The 21,907-nt window shown below is 42.3% G+C and overlaps 1 protein-coding gene across 2 annotated transcripts in view; it reads right to left on the bottom strand.

Moving 5' to 3' along the window:
- The window catches only part of plpp3 (phospholipid phosphatase 3), a 28,216-nt gene extending 6,309 nt beyond the window's left edge, over positions 1-21,907 (bottom strand). Inside the window, exons 1-6 of one of the 2 annotated variants that reach the window (XM_080878710.1) lie at positions 21,324-21,907; positions 8,800-8,957; positions 5,765-5,857; positions 4,963-5,150; positions 4,807-4,864; positions 1,157-1,333 (exon numbers count right to left, since the gene is read on the bottom strand). In XM_080878710.1, coding sequence (XP_080734836.1) covers positions 1,157-1,333; positions 4,807-4,864; positions 4,963-5,150; positions 5,765-5,857; positions 8,800-8,957; positions 21,324-21,462 — 813 coding nt within the window. In that variant the 5' untranslated portion in view covers positions 21,463-21,907. Of the gene's footprint in view, positions 1-1,156; positions 1,334-4,806; positions 4,865-4,962; positions 5,151-5,764; positions 5,858-8,799; positions 8,958-9,338; positions 9,494-21,323 lie in introns of both variants that reach the window. The other variant, XM_080878711.1, reaches the window with a different exon arrangement.

A 21,907-nucleotide genomic window follows, 5' to 3' on the forward strand; every position in this document is an offset into this window, starting at 1 on the left:
CTGTACGTCTGGATTAAGCTGTCTCTCTTCATGCAAAAGCAGAAAGTTTGTGGGATAGTTGAGTTGGATTAAACCCATGCTCATCCCAAGCCAAGATGTCAGACAAGGCACTTCTCTAGTCACTTTCCTCCCTTCACTCCTCCCCCAAATTTGCCAATTCAGAGTTCAATGCGTATATTTCTAAAAAACATAATTTCTTTACTTGTCAAGGCTGATGTCGTCAGAAGGCTGCTCCCAGCTGGAGGAGAACTGGTTTCGCCAGGCCATTACAGTTATTGTTTTACTTGCTGGTTTCTGCTCATGAATTCTAATCCAGGTATTGAAGGACTGTGTGTTATTCTCTGTGTGTGTTTGTGTGAGTGTCTTTGTACATTTTAGCTCTGCCAAGGTCTGCTAGGCGCCACTACTGAGGTCTTGCTCAATCTTATGAACCTAACTTTCCACTTTGATGATTTGGATCCTGTCGAAAGGTAAGTGTGTGCGTGCGCGTGTGTGTTCACGTCTGTATTTTTGCCACAGGCAGCAGAGTTTAGCTGAGTCCTGCTGTGCTGATAGAACCAGAGCCACCAAATAAAAAACCCAAATAATTAACAGCCTCATTCCTGTTTCAAAGGCTAATCCTCTCTCCCCTCCCCTCTCTCTCTTTTTCTTTTTACACACCCCCCCCCCCCTTTTTTTTTTCTTCTTGACCCAAATTCCATTTTCCTTGGCTCCATCTAGCTTAGTGTAATGACGAGGGTTATGAAAATCATCTGGCAACTCCTGTGACAATATGTCACTAAAGTAGCAAGAATGGCTGTAGAGTATGGAATCCCACCAAGAGGCAAAGATTCACTTCAACACACACACTCACGAACACACTTCTTAACTAGGGCTTGGCTCCAAGCAATGTGTTATTCATTAAAGGGAATCAGATTGTCCTCACTTCATTGCCTGCTCCGTTTCTCCTTTTACCAAAAGCAGAGAGAAGAAAAAGTGGAATAAGGAAGATAAGTTGAGGCAAACTTTATTTGAAGACTGCTTTGGTTGTAGGATCCACAATGATCAGTTATAGAAAAGGTGTAAATGTCAGACACTCTCCCTGTTTCTAATTATGTTGCATTTCTCGTATGTCTCAAATCGTTTGAATGTATTGTGTGGTGTTGTGTGAACTCACTATGCAGTAGGCCACCAGGGCTCCCTGCACAAATCCTGCCAGGACATCGGTCGGGTGGTGCTTGTGGTCGGACACGCGTGATAGGCCAGTGTAGAAAGCCATCATCAGCAAAGTGAACTGGAGCAATGGGCGGAGGAGACGAGCGCCACGCCATGTAAACCTGGACTGTATGTAGAACTGGAAGCAAGGAGGAGAGAAGAGAAGAACCAAATTTAATATGCAAAACTGTGCACATGCTCTGACATAAATTCCCTTCGACAAACAGAAAATGTTCTGTGTATTTGGTGTAAAACATATAACCTAAATTATCAGAAGGCAGTAATAAACCCTCACACACACCTGACTAGTTTTCATAAAAGACACTAAACGCTGCCTTTATAACCCTGCACCTGTGGTGTCTGTGTGTGTATATTATTACTGTCTGAGAGGTCTAGACTGACTCAAAGTGGGCAGGCGCTTGCCAGATCCGTAGAGAAATACATACTGTCTTCTGAAACACACACACTTGACTGCATGAGACCCGGACATGACTGATTCATGGTTCAAGATCCCAGCTGTAAAAACAATACAACCACAGTATGCCACTGAACACACACACACACAAATACACACACACACACACACACGCATATATATATACATACCATGCCATGCATGCTTCAACACTTGGGATGAACTCTTTACCCTCTTATAGTGCAAACAGAAGACAAAACGGATGCACCCCCTTACACTCCGCCTGCAGCCCATTTTCTGGGTCATGATGAAGACAGGGGAGAACCAAAACAGGAAAAACTAAATCCAAGGCCACTTTCAGTCACTTACACAAGAGCAAAGTCATACACGCTCTTGCTCTTTTTTTATCCACTTAACATGCACAGCGGTGAGGTCAGCCCAGGTTCCTCAGACATCCTGTGTTTCTCCACCACTCATACCCCTGACTTCCTGTCTCTCACAACCAGAGACAGAGGGCCTGGGAGGGCGAGCCTCAGCCAAGGTCTACCCAGCCTAGACCTCCATACTTGTGTCCTATAATCAGTCAGTCTAACAATTCCTGCAGACAGTGCCGGCCTGCAACCCCCAACCACTAGCCCTGGTAGGTGTGGACATAAAGCTCTCTCACATTTCCTCTACGACACCCTATCATTGTTCTTATCCTTACGATAGCTGAGGAAACGATCCCTCCCATCCCTTCTGTTCTTGTTCTCCTCCTCGCTGGCAGGGATGTTTAGACTTCAGGCTTCCTATACAATGGTTGTCAGGTAGTGAGTTAGAACTACTGATAAGAGCTTTTGACTGACGTAATGCACCTATGAATGAAACCTAGCTAAAAAAAAAAACAACTTTGCACAGCCTGTGAACCTTTTCAGTTTAACAAAGTTTTAATGAAGGATGTGGGAACAATAATGAAAACTTGAACTTAGTCAAAACATGAGATATTACAACCTACCAGTCAGTGTGCCCATATCTAATTCGAACACACTGAGGTAACCCAAATAAGCCAGTCCAAGCCTGGTTCAACACACTAAGTCACACAAAGCATGTGAGAGCATTCATGATCATCTAAAATAAAGTTCAGTGTCTCCTCTTTAAATCCAACATGACCTCTGCCTTTTTAACCGAGTCTTGTTCCCAGAATTTGTCTTGACTAGTTAGATATGAGGAAAATACCAACAAAACACAACAAAAGGAATAAATTCCCATGACAGATGGAGCCAAAAGCGACACAAAGTCTGGTGGTTTCTAAAGGAATCCAGTAAGATCTTCTCGCCTTGTCCCTCTTGCACCAATTCAGAGTGAATGTTAAATTAAAAAAAACATGAACAAACACAACAAAGTGAGAAAGAATTAGAAAGCAAGGTCTCGCTTTACATGCGTGCCCCATTCTCCTCTTTTCTTTTGGTTCACACCATGTTGTGGCACATTAACACAGCTGTGGTTAGAGCCATTTTTAACTTGAATACAAATATTGTCTTTTATTTAACCACCAACATGCATTCTGGCCCAGAAACAGTGAGATATCGTATAGTCACAACTAACTCACGCAAACACTTCGTTTTCTCATTCTGAGAATACGCAGATGTTGAGTGTGCATTAGCCAAAACAAAAGATAGTTCAGTGGCACACACAAATGCACGCATATGCTTGTTTTCTGTGGCTGTGGTGTTGCTGAACAGCATGCCATGTGGTCTGCGCCAGTTATGGGTGTGCTGTCTCTGAAGCCTATGATGCTGTTAAGGCACAGCTCAAACCACATCAGTCAGAGATGCAGCACTGAGGCATGCTTGTCAGGAAATTAAGTGCTTCAACTTCACTAAATGCCAATTAGCAGATGAATTGAGGTTGTGAGAAAGAGGACGAGGTGGCAGCCCCAATGTGGAAATGACACTTTCAAAGTGGAAAGCGATGAGTGAGCGAAAGCACCAAAGAAAAGAAATATGTATGCCACTAGAGGCTTTGATGAGGAAAAAGGCAGCCTTGATAACCTATTTTCACTAGAACGGTTGTGCAAAAAGCAACATTTGCATATGAAGCTGTTCCATCTTCTATTTATATTCTATTCATTTAATTGTTTTAAGTATTGAGTATTAATCCCTGACATTAATTCTTATTAGCTACCACGTGTCCTCAACTGTCAAACTTCTATATTCTTCATATTCCTTTGGTTTTAATTTAGAGTTTGGCTCTTAGTGACGTCTACAAGAATGCATATTTAGGCAGACTTCAAGAGGGGACTTCTTTGAGTGGAAAAGCAGCAGTTTCCTTTTACCACTGCGTGGGCCTACTTTGTGGTCTTTGTTTCAGGACGGTTTTGTATTCAAAAACATCAACTACAAGCTGTTCTGCCTCTTTTCAACTCCACTCATATTTGGACTGATGCTGGCAGTCCTGAGTTTACCACAGCTGGAACATTGGTCTTTGACTAGTGTGTCACTGTGTGGTCTGGATGCAGCACATCTCCATTCCCTTGCTACTTTCCCCCTGCGTTTTATGCAGTTCTTTTCCTTCGTCTGACCAGAGTGCAGCTGTAGGTTCACCCAGAGGCTGGGAAATACCCACAGCAACCTCTCACTGCACTGCACTGCAATCCACTATAATACATGGGATATTCAAGTGTCTTCACTCTGAGAACCAAGACCACCTGGTAACCAGGCCAGCCAAATCCAAAACACTGACTCTATTCTTAAATCCCTGTAGCATACAAGGGAGATTAAAATTTGTGGTCTGTAAACAAAGGAAGAAAGGGAGATGATTGGGATGTGTGTTCGTGTGTGTGTGTAGCTTGAAATGCCTCTGGGGTGCTAAACCCTACCAGACACCCACAACAGGTGGACTGAGAGAAAGATGTGGAAAGGGATGAGTGAGAACAGGAAGTATGCATGCAACTGTTTTGAAGAAAACAGGTGGAGTGCATCCATCCTTCTCCCCAAGGAATTAAAAAAAGAGTATAAAAATGAGTGAGGAGATGAAGAAGAGGAGGTGGAGCAGTGGATAAGAACAATGTTTTTCTCTTTCTTCAAGCAGTAAATCCCCTAATCAGAGCCCAGCCTTGTTTCCATAACTCCATCTATGTGCAAATCATTGTTTCTCTGATTGTCAGCATATGTGTGCCTGCATGAATGTTAGAATATCAGAGCTTGATGGTTACTTACACACAGGTAGAGCATGGTGAATAACGAAAACGAGGCATGTCCTGAGAAGAAGGATTTCCTGTGGAGAGAAACCGTAACTTTTAAACTCTGAAGGAGTACATTAATAAACATATTATATTCTGTTCATACTGTGTGTGCATCGTTGTTTACACAAACCTAGCTTCCTGTACTTCACTCTCTTCCCCAGTGCAGGTATAGTTGGTGATGTACCCCAATGAACAGTTAATAGTGGAGAAATTTGGTCTGCAAACATCTAAGAAGTGGGGTCTCATCCGACCTACAGACACCTTGGCAATGTCTGTGAATGACTGGCTGATGGCGCAGCCAAAGAGAAACACACCTATCTGCAAGATGACACACAACAGTGATTAGATAAAGCAGATGACTGTAACTGATTGTTAGATAAGAACTGTCTCCATTACTGTTGCTATGGTTTTAAGACTTCTACACTTACACAGCACAAGTACCTAAAACAATAATGCTGGCAGATTTATCGTACACAGGATATGAGTTTTTAAAATGTAGCATGCTATTCTAAGACCAAAAATTTTGTGGCTGATGTAAACGTTGTATCGCTAACAGATTTTAACAGCTGTTACTAATTATGTCTTCTGAGTAATTCACTACACTCAGTACTGTTTTTGACTTCCTCAAGAGGCTGGTCCAGAGACCACAGAAAGGTCTCATATCACTTCAGTTATATTGCACTGAAGGTTTATAATATTTTTTTGTGTTGATGCAAAAAACATGTTTCCTATCCCACTTTTGAGATAATGTTTTAGTTCCTTCAAAACATTCAATAGCTGTTATTAGAATTTACAGTCGACTATGTGCCTTACATAAAAATTACATACATACAATGTTAGGTTTGGCAATAAAATTGAGATGTTTAAAAAAATGCTTTACTATGTAAGAAATTATTAGAACACGTATGATGCCAGTCAGATGCAGAGCTGACCTGCTTGTAGAGAGCTGCAACGTAGGGATTCCCCACAAATGACTTTGTTCCTTGGTGCAGCTGGTGAATCCTGTAGCATTCTCCAATCACAATCTAAAAGGAACATTTTTTTCAGATACAGCACACAACACTCATTACAATTTTTTTACGACGTTGCCGAATCAAACAGCACTACATTAGTTTCAGACACATAAAACCATGCAATAAAATTGTAACTTTTGAGTTATCATGCAGGAAATCTAACTCAATTCCAGGTTGAAGTAACAGAGAGATTATGAAGGATGTAACAGACAGGAAAGACAGGACAATAAATGGTGCAAAGTCACACATAAACAAACATAAAAGATGAGCATGGCCTGCCTTTCCCTCAGGCAGTTTGAATATGATGTGAATGTGAGCAAAGGTTCAATGATATGATCCGGTCTTCCACGTCGGATGTAAAGAATAAAAAAAGAAAGTGAACGTCAATGAAAAAGGAAAACAGGTATCTATATAATTTTTTATGGAGCTTTAGTCCAGTGAGCTAATTGTGAGTCCTGTGGTAGTCTAACCAGGAAATGCTGAGTAGAGGTAAGGCCCATTGAAAAGACCTCATCTATACTGAAGGGGCTTGCGCGCCAAGTCATGCCTTGAGGCACAAAGATGTCAATAAGTCTGTACCACCTGGGTTCCTGGACTAATAGACCAGTTGCTCTTTCCTTCTTCTTCCCACAAAAGGCTTTAGTCTTCTGATTAATTTCTTTAAAAAGTATTTACCTGCACATCGTTATGCCTGCAGACATTGTGAATGTAAACAGCACTATGTGCACAGATGAATGTGCACACATTCACACTGCCTATGGCAGTCTTTCCACACAATGTACCCTCGTATTATTAGCTTCTTTTACTGTGTACATGTACTCTTTGTGTGTGCTGTTAATCTTGACAAACACATCTATTCTGGGTATTAGGTGCTCAGCTCAGCTCACAGCCAGGCAAAATAAACGTGGTGGTGTACTGTATGTTTGTCTGTGCTATTGTCATTGAATTACTCAGATCAGAGGTGGAGATTAAAACCACAGGAGGCTAATACAGGCCACAATTGTTTATTTTTGTTGCCAGCATTCAAATCTCTTCTCTTGTTTCTACCCCCTGTCTTAGTTTATATATCTGCTTGTATAGAGCATCTCTGAGTATCCCAGAGAATCTAATCTTTTTTTTTTTTAGATCATCGTTATGCATGGTAACTCATAACTTCTAACTGTGGAAACAGAGTCTGCCAGACATGAATCTGTCTGACCAGCAGGGCTATTGGGATTTTCCTTTCAACAGAGATAAACAAGAGACCCAAGTGGAATCTGCTACCACTGCATGTATATATGTGCATATATGCATATCCATGTGCCTGTGCCAGCATGGGAGACAGCGCGTGTGTTACAGGAATGGTGTCGGCATGGCAGTAGACGCCACTAATGGAATACAGCTGTGTAAGACACGCCAGCTTTGCCCACACGTGAACATGTGAGGGAGCTAACTAACACAAGAACAGGGTCCTGGATCCAATAAGCAGAAGAGCTGAGCTGGTCCAGCGTGTACGTGCGTGGGCGCCCACTAAGTTGATGGCACAGAGGCGACAGCGAAGCAATGTTTCAGTCTGGGAACTTATGAGGGGGCTGTGCCACATAGGAGTCTGGGGGCTGTAAAGATCATTTAGCTTGACCACGTGGCAGTAATTGTCATGCACCCCACCACAAGTCATTATAACATGTTTCCACTAAACTTGACCCCCTCTAATCTGCTGGCACAACACCAGAACCATTCCCGTTTTCTGGAGCACGGTTCCAGTCATGGGAATTTCATGCTGTTGCTAACTAGTGAGACGCTCGAGGCTACCAGTGTGGTAGCGAACAGAGCGCTGACATATTTACCAGTAGTAATGTACAGGGCACAGAGGGCACGGAGTCAGCCATGAGAATGGAGTAAGAGCTCATAAAATCTCTTTGGTATTTGGCATGCAGGCATCAACACACATATACACCAACATACACTTCCTAATATCGCTTGGGGGGCCTCTCACTACCGACTGACTCACTCACTTAGTAAAGTAATAAAATGCAGGCCATTATAAATGGCTTGGAAAAAGCTCCTGAAGAATGAAGTATTAAGAAGAAAGCATTATAGAATGGAGGGGGAAACAAAAAAGCACATTTAAAGGAAAAAACTGGAGAATTTTAGATAACACTGCATGATAAAAACAAAAATTTGATGAAGGCTCTATGTTAGGTTTGGGACTATGCGTTTTGGTTTCTTAATGATCGTTTTCTTTTGTCTTATGCTTTAAATCCAGCTTCTGTCTGCTCTACCTAAAACACTGACTCACTCCCCACCAAGTTCAAGAAGATCCCGTGTTAAAAGATGTAGATATTTTGATGAGTCATCTTTATATAATCTTCATTCCAATATTGACCAAAATGCATTATTTGTTGCAATAAATAAGCAGCCCCACCGATCTCTGTACTTACTGGGGATATTAACCGGATATCAATTTTGCTCCATAGGAAGGAATCCACACCTTGAGACATCTGGTGTATGTTCTTAGCTCTCCAGTTGACATTGTGAAGCTACAATCTGCACGATTATGACTTAACAAGAGAATACCGCCTATTTACTATTTACAATACTGAAGCAGCGCGGAACTTCCGTTGGTCTCTGATAGCTGCCTATGGCTCTATGTGAAGAGCCACTTGTGACAGGGCCAAGGTGCTAATCCGGTCCAGACGATCTGATTTTTCTTTACTTTCAAAGATCTTTAGTGAAGATCTTAGTTCAGTTAAACTATATTCATAGATTAAAAATCCACTGAGCTATAAGACCTTTTGCTTTTTGGAATGTCAATAAATGTATGATGTTTCCAGAGCCAAAGTTAAATAATTTAGACCTCGACGTTAACCAAAATAGCCATAATGATGATTTTTGTCACAATTGAGTAACCCTACTATGACGTATCTAAGAGTTTTACAAGGATTAAACCAAGGGAGGTGTAAAGATCGACTTACGGAGAAGATGCCAATAAGAATGCCAACACCACAAAGCACAGCATCACTAATGGTCTCTCCCTCTTTTCGCGGGTACCGGATGGACTCGTCCGAACAGTAAAACCCGCGCTGGTACGGCTGTATGGTGCTAGTCTCAATGATCAGGAAAGGCAGGCTAGCTACAAAAGACACAAAGAGAGAAGGACAGGAAGAGGGAGAGAAGAAAGAAATAATAAAAGCACCAGGTCAGTTACACAGACACAAACAGGAGAGAACGGCGGGAGCACAAGGAGCATGCCGGCACTGGGGATCATGGGACAGCAGAAGTGGTTGGGGCTTAAGGAAGTCAGATGGACAGCTTAGAGCAAAGGAGTGACTGTTTTCCAAAATCAGATGCACTTGCAGCTTCAGAAAAAAGTTATATAAGCCTATCTAAACTTTGGTAGAGCTTATGTAGCAGAGTCACTCCTTCACAGCCACCTTCATAAACCTCGAGCCCTTCCTATTTCCGCCTTCAGAGTTTCCCATCGCCAAGTGCTTTTTATGTCGGATGGACTTACGGACACCGCAGGCAGTGTCAAGCCAACAGAAATGAGGACTGAGGAAGGTACGGTGCTTCTCTTGTAGGGGTAGTACAGGCTGGAGTCGCTGCAGTAAAACCCCCTGTGGTAAGGACGAATAGCGGTACGATGGAGTACCAGGGCTGGCAGCATAGCTACACACAGACATACACAAACACATGGATAGCTGCATGAACCTATGCAAATACATGAGCCGACTCACAGTCACATCTAATACGGGGAATCATACTGTCACATAGCTCAGTTTACTTACCTGTAAGCTGAAGAGAAAGTATCATTAGAAAACAAATTAGAAAACAAAAACCTTTCACAGGTGTGTGTGCTCACAGTAAACAGTCTGTTTACTCGACAAACTGTCTCCTGCTGCTCTAGTTGACAGTGCGACAACAGGCCATTGAGAACTGAGCTTTATCCTGTAGCTTCACTCATTCCTCACAGAGCAAACACACACTCACACTCAAGGCTATTGGTTCATTATTAAAGAAGAAAGAAACCAATCAACAGGGGGATATTGTCAATAAAGTTTGCATAGTTTTAGGGAAAAGAGTTTCAAAATATCTAGTAAAGAAAAAGAAACATTTCTGGGAGATCCCTCTTGTACTACTCCTTTAACACTCCATAACAATCTAAAGAATTTCACAACTAATAACAATGCAGGGCCATGATTAGCCATTAGTAAAAATTCATTTTGATGTCTGCTTTCCTAACCAGTCTCACACACATGGACTAATATACTCCTGACAAGGGGGAAAAGAAATACACATCTCCAAATCAAAGCAATACAAATATAGGCGTGTAAACGCTGGCTGGGACTTTCAAATTCTTCTTTGAGGGATTTAAAAATGTGTGAATACCAAGAAAAACAAAAGAAAGCCCACCCAAATCTGGAACATTTTTTGCATAAGAACATGTTCTCATGCAAAATGTGAGCTATGTGTTCACAGTTGCTCATAAATAGAGAGAAGTCAAGACAAGAAGGTGTCCTGAAGACCCACATCCAGACACACCAACATATACATTCAATGTCAGACTGCTCAGAAAGTAGTCCCACATGTGGTTCATGTGGTTAGCTCACATCATGGTTTCCTTTGATGTTTTGGTTTAAGATCCAGGTCTACTCATGAATGCTGCTGAGAGCCACAGCTGTCTTCTCGCCAGTGATGGGTGATGAAGATCATGTTACCGGTCTGTACTGAGGAGCACAGCACTCAGATGAACTTCACGCAAACCTCAAAACACACATTCTTGTGCATGCCTCCGAGAGAAGCACACTCAGCTTTCAGACTTGCATAATGAAACCAAAAGAAGACAGTGTTGTCTCAGGTGCTCGCCAGATCAATGTGTATATGTTTAAGCCATGTAATATAGCTACAGTCAAGAAAAAAACATTTTTTCTTGATTTTATGCTGTTTTGCTTCCTCTGAAGACAAATTTTGCCAGCAGAGTTTAAAGCGTTTTTGTATTATTATAGCTGATTTTAGTGTGAATTAAGCTCTTTTTCTCATTGACTCTCTTTCCACTGGTCAACATAGGTCAGCAGATGTAATGGTCACTGAAGCAGACACCTGCACAAACAGCATGCAGAATTCATCAGGGCACTGGTGGGCCCACACAAGGCTAGCCCAGGCTACAGTGGTGTCTGAGAACCATGTTGTGCATACAACAGGAAGAAGGAGATGTGGGTGAGCACAGAATTGCCCAGGCAAGGCAGGGCGGGACGATCAACACAACTTAAGATGAGGAGATTCCAGCGTGTTTCTGTTCATACAAGACTTTCAGCATAATCTGCCTGGGAACTTGGCTACAGATACTTTAAACAAAGTGAGAACCGTCACATGTTAACTCTAGGCATAAACTGGGGTGTGTTGGGTAAACAGTCAGCCTGGAAAATAAAACATTTCCAAAAATCAGTTTCTGGTTTCTCTCACAGCATTCCCTGTTTTTCCTGGGGTTTTGCGTTTTTCTTCCCCCTTCTTTCCTGTCTTTCTCCATCCTTCCATGCTGGCCTGCTTGTGGAGGGAGGATTCACATGCTAATGAGGAGGCATGAAAGAAGTTCATGGGCTTAACAGACACACTCAGACAAAAACACACAAGCTAACCAGTGCTTAAAGGCTAAACCGATGGGAGAATACCATGGGAAACTCGGGAGTTGACCAGCTGAATGACTGAAAAAGTAAAGCGAGATTGAGCAATTGAACACCTCGACACTACCTATTGAGAAGTCATGAAAGCCTCTCTGTCTGCCCGCTGCACAGCCTTGAGATGCCAGGCTCTTTTGCGCTGCCCACCCACCCCTCCATGCTGTCGCCCTTAAAGCACCCTGTATGTTGGCATTCTCCTCATACCACAGTCAGTCCATGAAACTCTCAGCACAAATTCAAAGGCGCACCAGTGTTAACCCTATGTCACATCTGAACCTCCTCTACAAACAGTGGCGTGAAGATATATGACCCCTTTTCCCCAAGAGCAAATGACCTTCGGGAGACCTGCTGACCCACAGAGAGAGGAAAAGTGGTGGAGGAGTGTCAGAGGAGGGAAAAACCAAGACAGAAGGGAAGGAAACAGAAAGAAGTGGGATGGGCTTTAGCAAAGACCTGTGGTGCATCACTGAATTAAAAAAAACAACTGCTTTACAAGTTCTGTCAAGAGGTCGCTTTTACGCGACGATGCAGTTCATACTTCAACTACCGAAACAGAGGAAACATTCATTTGAAGAAATTGTGTGTGTGCTTTGATAGGAAATGAGCCTTACACACTATTAAGCCAAGGAGCTGTTTTTAGCACACAAACTGGCATGTAAAGAATAATTGGGGTCTAAAAATTTCCTCAATGGCGAGCTAGAGAAAGACAGGGAGGGTCTGAAAGTATGAAGAATTCAACAGGGGAAAAAAACATAAATGCACTCACACACACATAACCAAAGTGGCTGGCTTAGTGAGTTTGGGAACAGTTCTATTTGTCTTATCAGATCCTGTCATGCACTTCTCTCTTCAGAGAACCGCTGCAGACCACTAAAGACTTACCGCAGGTCAGAGAGAGAGAGAGAGGAATTCCTTTGGCTGGTTGAATCTGTGTTTATATGCAGAGGTCATGGCAGGGCCTGTGTATGTATGTGTGTGTGTGTGTGTGTGTGTGTGTGTGTGTGAGTGAGAGAGCGAGTAAGGGCACTGGACTTATTTTCCATTCGTAAATCCACTCACATGCTCACGCTCTGCTGCCTGCTGGAAATGACAAACACATGATAAAAATATGTCCACGTGCGTTTTGGTTGGGTTGGGGTTTTTAAATGTATGTATGTAGTTTTCTTTGTATGCGATCGAGTGTGTATGTGTGCGCATTTGTTTATGTGACTGAGATTATCCTTCAGGCGTCCGTTTGATTGGCTTTGGAGCTAAATTTGGCGTAGTCAGCGAGAGCTTCGATTAGCAGGGCTAAGACTGATTTTTTTAGTAAGAAAAAAAAGGATTTACTTTATCAAAATGTTACATAGCTAAAATGAAGAATTTAGGGTTTTTAAACAGTCTTCTTTACTATACAGTTCAAAGTTCCTTGAGACTGCAAGGCAATGATCATGAATTTGCTATCACTTTCTTTTCTTACCTTAAGCCTGGCTATACTTGGCACAACAGGAAACAATTGTTATTCCAGTGCCAGCTAAAGCTCTACATTGCTTAAAAGGTTAATACCCTTTGACATTGCACTAATATCCCTGTAGAACACCAGCGTGTATGTCGAGTCCATGGTAGCGAGGTTCCCGCACTTTGGTTCTCATGACTTTCTCACCGTTCTGGGTTTCTATTGATATTGTAATAGGTTTTCATGGCTTTCAGAAGCAAAATTAGAATGATATCGTTATTTTAGTGAGTGATGCTGATTGTCAGCAGTGAGTGTGAGAGGTAAATGGGAGGCGGAGCAGGGCAGAGGAAAAGGTATTGTAGTCTGCACTAATGGAGGATTTCCTCCTCCTGTCTCTCAATAAGCAATATGTGACTCGTTCTAAGAAGGAGTGGGAACAAGGACAATTCAGAGGAGGGTTAGAGAGGGCCGGGTCTATAGTGTCTATAGTGTCTATAGTGGGTTGTGACTCTATAGACTGAACAGTCAATCAATCAAACTGTTTAGTCGCTTCTTCTCTGATTTTTCTCACCTCTATTTTAGCAGATCAGATAGCAGCTCCGCTCACTTCCGTAGCTGAAATCTGCATGTCGCACCAATTATTGCAACATGCCAAGTGCAAAATGCAGTCTCTAAATATGTGGTTAGATTTACATGGATTCTGCGATAACAAATTTTGGACAATTTAAGCAATCTGTGACATTTTGAGCGAATTAGTAACAGGTTAAAATGTTTTCTTTTCTGTTAAACTAAGTGGAACTTTTTAAAAACCTATAAACAACATGATCTTTGCCTGTGTGGACATGTCAAAGCATTTATATTTTTCAGGCTACTGAAGAAACTCTTAATACTTTTATAATTCTGATTTGTAAATACCAAACGACATAATCTGCATTTGTAAAATGACATTTTAAAGTGCCCTACATTGCTAAAGAGAAGTGTGGAGAGATATTATCTTGCGGTTATTTGATATGTGTGTGAATGAGAAGGAGTGTCTTTCTTTATGAGCGTCCTTTAGTCCGGGATTGTTGATGAATGAATGCTCTCATCCAGCTGCAAGTGACATTGCAATTACACAGTGTGCATGTGCACTATAAATGGGAATTGTGTGTGTCAGTAGTGAGACTGTGTTTGTAACGCACACAGTTTGTCATAGTGGCAAATTTTCTATTAAAACAGTGGTACATAGTGTATTTTTAACTGTTTCTATTAATTTATTTAATAGTAATTCCAGTCTCAATCTTAAGCTAAGTGTTTACAGAGGACACATATTCATTATCATTTGTACTGTCACCCCTGAGGTTTTAAAAATGGCATGCCAAGCAGATGCCTCGGATGTTTTGAAATTTGTCACACATCAAACACTTTACAGTTAGGCAAGCCCACCCAGTTAGCCCTATCTTAAGGTCACTAAAGCCATGAGCAAGACTATGTGAGGCTTTCCACATATTTAGAGATAGTGTGCATACATTCAAGACAGATCCCGGAAGAGCAAAAGGTCATAGGTGAGAGATGTGACATAACTCTAGGATTATACTATAGCCTACAGGATCCAAATGTCACTGTGACGCTGTGTATTGTATCTTCGAGAGTGTGCGGTTGTGTGTGTGGCTATGTGGGTGTGAAAGTGGATTACTGTGGTTTCACTGGCGACTTCAGCCAACTTCTTTCTGAAAAAATTTTAAGCCGTCGACCACAAAGGGCTTTAAAAATGTCCTCGCAATCCAAATAAACAAACTCGGCTCCATATAAACCACCCGTGCTTTTACCATACACATAATCACTGTTTAGGAAACATACGTTTATAAACGCGTGCACAAACATGCACCGATACAGATGTTTGGCTCGAGATATTAGTTTCTTTGTTTCCACAGGTTGCTGATGTGTCTCACGCATGTACAAAGCTCACAATTACACAAACACAGACGCACACATAGATACACAGGAGTGGCTGAGGTCAGCAGAGTGGTGCGCAGAGTGAATCCCTTTTTCCCCCCCTGTGTGAATGCTGTAGCGACCGGGGGGCCGCTGGCTGAAGCATGTGCTTACTCAGAGAGATTTTATTCACAGGAATAAATGCCTTTTTACACACAGGCATCTGTTGGGACACACTCTAGGGTCTTTTACCAGCAGGCACCTGTGTGGGCAACTTCTGAGTGCTGCTGCTGGCCCTGTGTTGCTTTTGGCTTGTAAGTGCATTTGTAGAGATGAAGAGAAATTCACCTTTGGTCCACATCAGAAACTAGGGAATGCGAGAGGATATTCATAATTTGTTTTAAAAAGATCAGTTAAAAGTCATGGAGACTTATTTAATGCTTGGCTGCACTGTCAGCAAAAAAGACAAATGCACAGCTGCTCCAATGAAGAGAAACATGAGCACCGTCCAGGGCCAGATCACGTTATCTGGCTGGTTGGTTAGATGGCTGGCTAGGCGTTTCTCAACGATTGCCATAATGGCATTATTACCCCTTGGGACAAAAGCCTGGCTGTGCAGAGGAGGGCTATGGATTCTCTGAAACCTGATGCTTCTATCTCTGGGTAATGCTCCCCTGAACTTAACACAAGACTGTCTTCTCATTCCAGCTCACCTCAGCTTATACCCCAGACCATTTTTTAATAACTGTGTACACAAGATGTTAAACTGCTGCTACAGTACAAATGTAAAGCATGATGTTTTCTAGTGTTACATGGATCCTCTTCAGCCAGGGCGCTGCTCTGTATGTAAACAGGATAGAGCTCAGTGGCTGCAGCTTAGATAAGGCCTGTGCCATTAAAGATGCTGAGCTGATTACTACACAGCTCTGAGCAGATAAGCACTACAGCCCACAATCCAGTCAACAATAAAGCTAGAAGCAGCAACAGCCATAAACCACTGATAGATAATAAAGCGATCTTGAGTACCCAGTAAGAAGCTTCTTACGCCCTCTCATCTCTCCCTCATTCACTTATTACCCCTCCCTTCTATTTCATCCTCCTTCAGTCTGCCACTGGTCTGTTGGTCCCTGTTAACGAAACAAAGAGCGCTGAGATGCATCAAAAGGGGTATTGTTCTCTCCGAAACAGAGAAATCGCCCTGACCCCCATCCCTGGATGCACACAGCACACACACAAATACAGAAGACTGTATATGCAGTAAGAGAAAGTGACAGACAGAGGGGCCTGTGTAACAGCAGGAAGCAGGCCCAAGAAAGGATATTGTGGGGGGGGGAAAGAGATTTAATGAGGCCCATAACTTCAGATCATCTGCCGCTTGCGCTCTAATTTACATTAAAGGGCTAGTGCCATTGTTGTTCATCACATGTTGACTAATAGAAGTAGAAATAGGGTCTAGAAAAACACTGGGTTAAATCAAAAAAGTAACTGTGGAAAAAGTAGAAAGTCTAAGAGTTAATATTTCCATGGGTGTAATGGGCAAGTAGATGTTTGTTGCCCACATGCAGAATTCTGTGAAATATACATTTACATTTCTTGGTGAAGGCTAAAACACAAGTTTAAACACATTCAAAATTGACTGCTAACAAAAGCTTATTGTAAGGTCCTGCCCAGTAATCCAAAATGACTTAAATAAGCAGTTTGAAAAGTGTTTATATGAGAGGGATATAATCATAGATGAGACATGAGAATGAGAGGCATTACTACACTATTGTTGTCAAAGCGTAAACTACAAGCTGGTGTCTTTGTTTTATTGTGCAATTTGTGTGCCAGGATGGCGACAGTATAAAAAAAGGTAAAGGAGATGAATGTGTCTGGTTTGTATAGCAGTGTGAACAGCTACAGGCAATTTGGTCAAGCTTATGCCTTCAGCTTGCCCACGGGAGCCACATGGGACACAGGTCTATAAATCGAGCCACACATGCCTCACACATGCTACCCACAGAGTGAATACAAAATGCTTCACCCTTCAGGCTATATGGTCCATTTAATGACAGCTCTGGGTGCCCTCTCTCTTATTCCCGAATCCCAAAGGACACACATGCACACGCTCACACCCACGCACCTCTAATCACAGCCCTGCTAAGGCACATACCCCAGGGGTTTGGTGGTTAACTCTTGCACCAACAGAAACCCACCGCATGTCACAATGACAGTCGGAAAATGTTGCAGACCTGTCTGGCATTGATGCCACTGGTGCTCTTCATCTCAACATGCACGAAAAACATAGATCTTCCCAAAAATGTGCACTTATATTAGCATCTTATCTAGGAGAGATAGTAGCCCTAGGCTTCTGTTGTCAGGGACATCTGCTGATCTTTATCTTCTGCCAGAGGACACTCGTCACCTCGTCACCTTCTTAAGAGCCATAACCTCACCTTGTCCTGAAGCCGCCAACAAACACTCATCACAGGCTGGGCACAGATAACATTTAGATATCATAACGACAAAAGTATAGTCGAGTAATCAAGCTATGTTGTGTTATGATGTGCAAAGTGTTCTCACAATAAACACTCAATCTGATTACTGTCAAAACTAAATCCTGAGACATATTCTTCTGTGCATGTCTATTAAGTGTCTGCTGTGGGTGACACATGAGTGTAACTAATGTCACACAAAGAGCATTGCAGATATTGATCATATGTGAGTCTCTTTTCTTTCTGACCTTTCACCTAATGTCTTAAACAGATCCCAATAAATCCCAGCCAAATATATTTCTAAGAACATGTTCATGGCTCCCACCTCTGAAAGACTTGTGCAGAATCCCTGAGAATATTTACCCTTGGATTAAGGTCAGCATCTTTGGATTGGAGCCTGTGTTTCAATTTCTCTGTGATAGACTCACATGCTGCTTCAATGTAGTTTTCTAACAGACACAGACTGTATAATCCATGCATATCAATATTCTTCTAATATTATTTTGTTCATTATTGATCTTTCCCTTGTTATTCTGAGACTATTATGAAGACAGAAGACTGGCTCCGGTAGAGAAGGAACACGGGGAAGGAATGGAGATAGATGTGGAAATGGACTAGGAGGCAAAAAAAAGAGACAGGATTTCATTTCACAACCACACCCACCTCCGACCGACACTACCTTTCCGTTTCCCACCCTTTCCTGAGCTCCACTATACACACACACTCTATATGCCCCCTGGTTCACTTACTCCCAAAATTGCACCAGATGTCCCATCCAGAGTCTTTGGGCACAGAGCTACAGCCAGATGAAGAATTTGTGAAATTCTCAAAAATATTTGTAGAGCGGCTCAGGATTGAAGTGGCTGAGGCCTGGAGAGGTGGAGGTTAAACCTCTCTGACTTTAATGAGAGGCTGTGTGTGTGACTGACTGCTGTAATGTTATAGCAGCTGATGGGAACGCAGGAGTCGAATACAGAAGGGTTAACGCTCCGGGGCCAGTTATGAAGCTGATTCCTCGAGGCCAAAAGGTTACGCTCTTCTTGGCTACCTGTCTGTGATTTGTGGAAAAGCAGACCGCTGAACACCTGACTGTATCAGAGCTCCAAATTTTGCAATAAACACATAATTAAACGTTTTAAAACATTATATATATAGTTTTTTGCCTCACAGATCATCATAAGGAGACAGATCGTGATCCTTTAAAAGAAGCATATATAGAGTCAATGAATCCATGTTTATGTTTTACAAAAAGACCGCTCCATCCCAAACCAGTTCTGCAGAAGCAAACACATAAAGTATAATCCCCTGTGCATTGTGTAAAACTTAATCATGGTTTAAGTGAGACTACTTTTGGATGCTTGGGTTCCAGAGGGCTCTAGTCTGCATCTCGTTGCAAAGTGTTCTCACAATAAACATTTTTTTTTTTCAAACAGCCAAGAGAAGACTATTGGGCAGTGAGTCGCCAAAAGGGAATACGAAATTCTGCGGTCGAGTTTGTGTATTTATAGTGAGTGTATACTGTTTGTGTGCACGCTCCTTATAGCATTGCTAAATCAACTCGACTGCTCTGTAGGAGTGGAACCTGATCCAGAGTGAAATCAGCAGATGACGGTTGCGCTCAGCTGCCAAAACTATATGCCGTAACCCTGGTCTTGGTAGTTGAGTGCTGGAGAGAATGTGAGTATGCTTTTTCAATGCCTTTCTAATCTTGCTGTACTTTTGCATTATCAGTTTTCTTCAGCAAAACCAACTGGGATGGCTTCTTCATTAAACATTTAAAGATGTTTTCTTTTGTCCTTGTGTGCAGCTATAGATGGTCTCAGATGTCTTTTATGCAGACACTCATTATCTGCGCCTAAGGGTGTGTCAGTTGGGCACATTAACATCCTATAGGAAGATGTAACTGCAGAGACTCTGCGTGTAGAGCCCAGCTGGCAGAATAGGAACTAATTAAAGGTAATGAGATACTTATCTATTTCCCAGTTTTAGTAGTGTACACTACTTTTTAGCCATAAACAGGCTCAGAACAAAAGCTATCAACCATTAAGCATTCCGCTGAGCTCTTCGACAACACACCCGCATTCCTCCTTCCTCATTCAGGATGCCCTGATAACCCTCCCTTTCTACTGATCTCTTCTCCCTCTCTTTTAACCCCCTCCCCAGTCACCCCCTCGCACCAAACCCGCAACTCCCCCCAAACCCCTGAAGTGGGCCAACCAATCATCACTGAGCAGCCAGATTGTGTTTAGCATAACAAAGGAGAATCTTTGTAACCATTTGTTACTGTGTTCTTACATGCATTGTGTGAGTTTACAGGCATACATGCGTGTCTGTGAGTGCGTGTGTGTGTCCTAACAAGGCAATGGAGAACTGTCTGTAGAGCTTTAACCAATAAAGGAAGTTGGTTTGTGCAGGAAATTCAGTCCACATGTGATCAAAGCTCATCTACAGTTATATGAGTGCAGATGAAACAGTGTATCTCTGTCTGGGGTTCTTTAATAAGAAAACTAGTATAAACCCAATGGAAAACTTTGTCTGTCAGCGAGCTTTGCTTCTACCTCACAGCACTTATGTAGAGTTAATGTGCACCATTTGTAACATACTGGATGATACAATCCAGCTCCTGTGTGGTAGTGTTGCATACTTCATCGGTACTTTACTGGTTCCTTTATATTGCCCTATTGGTGTGTCTCCCACCTGCTCCTCTAAAGCCCGGTCAGCCACTGGTCCCACTTTTCGATCCCTCACTCAAATTGGAGAGGCCTTCCCCTACCACAACACATGCTTAAGCAATTATTCCACGCATTCCCCTGGACAGAGAGGGAGAAAGAGAGCCAGAAAGAAAGAAAGAAAGTAATTTGAAGTGAAGAGATCAGGGGCAGCTGGCCAGGGATTGGCAAGATTCTAGGAGTGAATGTGTAGAAGTTAAGCAGAACTCCCGTAATCCTTTTCCAAAAAAGAGAAAGGGGAGATGGGGGGAATGAAAATAGTGTGAAAAGAAGGGGGGGGGGGGGGGGTTACTGGCGCTCAACACTAAAAGGACTGGGCTACAGTGACAACAGCCAAAAACAAACCAGCAAAACAACACACACACAGACACCAGACACACATACACAAAGGCAGCACACTGAATCTGTATGGGATGCCCACTGAACTTAGAACTAACACACATTAAAATTTCTGTGGGAGCAAATGAGAGCTAATGCAAAAAAAACCCTGATGTGACATTAGCTTTGGGGAATGTTTTGTGAGCTGTTAGTCAGTATTTTAATTACACTTTGATTTTTACTTCAGTCACCTTGCAACTCAGCCTATGGCCAGCTTTAGCTGGACTGATAAACATGTTCATCTGATTTGGGGTCAGATGATCATCGTTATCAGAGAACAGACTGGGGGAAGTGGTGGGTGTTGTCTGGCTATTTTTAAGGGCAGGTTAGAACACTTGAAAATATTTATGCCCAAGGCATGTTGACAACTGATCAATTACAGTGACACTCCATGGACTTTGAAATGATCAGTATATTACCCGGTGACAGTTATCTCCGATGAGAGAAGCTAGTCACCTGTCTTGACAACAACAAAGAAAAGAAGTTTTCTCTTCTTCTCAGTTTACAAACTGATTGTGATTCTGGGGTGAATTAAAGAAAATTAAAAGTGCGAACTCCTGAAATGTTGTTTGATTTTTTTTTATTCGGCACTTCCACTGCCCGGGGGTGTTGCGTTGGTACTGGATGATAAGGGGATGTAGCAGCTGAAGTTGTTTTGCAGTTACAGATAACGGGCAATACTTTTAAAATGATAATACTCTTATTGGCAGACTTGAGAAAAGGCGGGCACCGTTTATCTATTCTAAAGATGACTTTTATTGTGAGTGCAATGTGCAGAAGTTTCTGTCTTCACTTTTTTTTGCATGTACTCTACAAAAGCTGATGTGAGATACGCAGTTTAAATGGTAACAGAGAGGAAAGCATCGTGTAAACATATCTGTATGAACTTACCAAGTAGAAGGCAGAAGACATCGAGCACTATTAGCACCTTCTTCTTACTGTTGTCAACACCATTGTTGTTATTTAACGTAGAGGTTCCTCCGTTCCTTGTTTCTTGAGCCATTGCTTTCTCATACATGTAATTTTGCATTTGATGAGTCCCCGTTTCAGATCAAAATCCCACACCGCACGGTCTATGAAGAAACTGTGTCAGGCTCTCAAGTCCTTGGAAGAAATGTCATGCAAAGCAACGGGAAACAAACTTCCCAACTCGCAGCTCTCTCGGAGTTTCTGATCTGTTTATGACTCGCTCTCTCGTATTTCAGTTTTACAAAATAATTAAAAGTCAGATGAGTAGTAGGCTAAATGGAGAACTGACCCGCGGCACGAACTTAGTTTTAAAAAATTGCCTGCACTGGTACTGAATGGAAAGCCCGCTCCCCTTTATCTGTCTTGTTTCAAAGACTTGGAGTGAGACTTGCGTTGCGCATCGACAGCCGCTCTTGTTATATCAATCCTTCTTCTCCTCCTCCTCCCCCCGCTCTCTTAGTTCCCACAGCAGCCCTCCTCCTCTCTGCTAACGAGTAATCGTCTCC

This window comes from Rhamphochromis sp. 'chilingali' (assembly GCF_963969265.1).
Source record: "Rhamphochromis sp. 'chilingali' genome assembly, chromosome: 3".
NCBI classification, from domain to species: Eukaryota; Metazoa; Chordata; class Actinopteri; order Cichliformes; family Cichlidae; genus Rhamphochromis; species Rhamphochromis sp. 'chilingali'.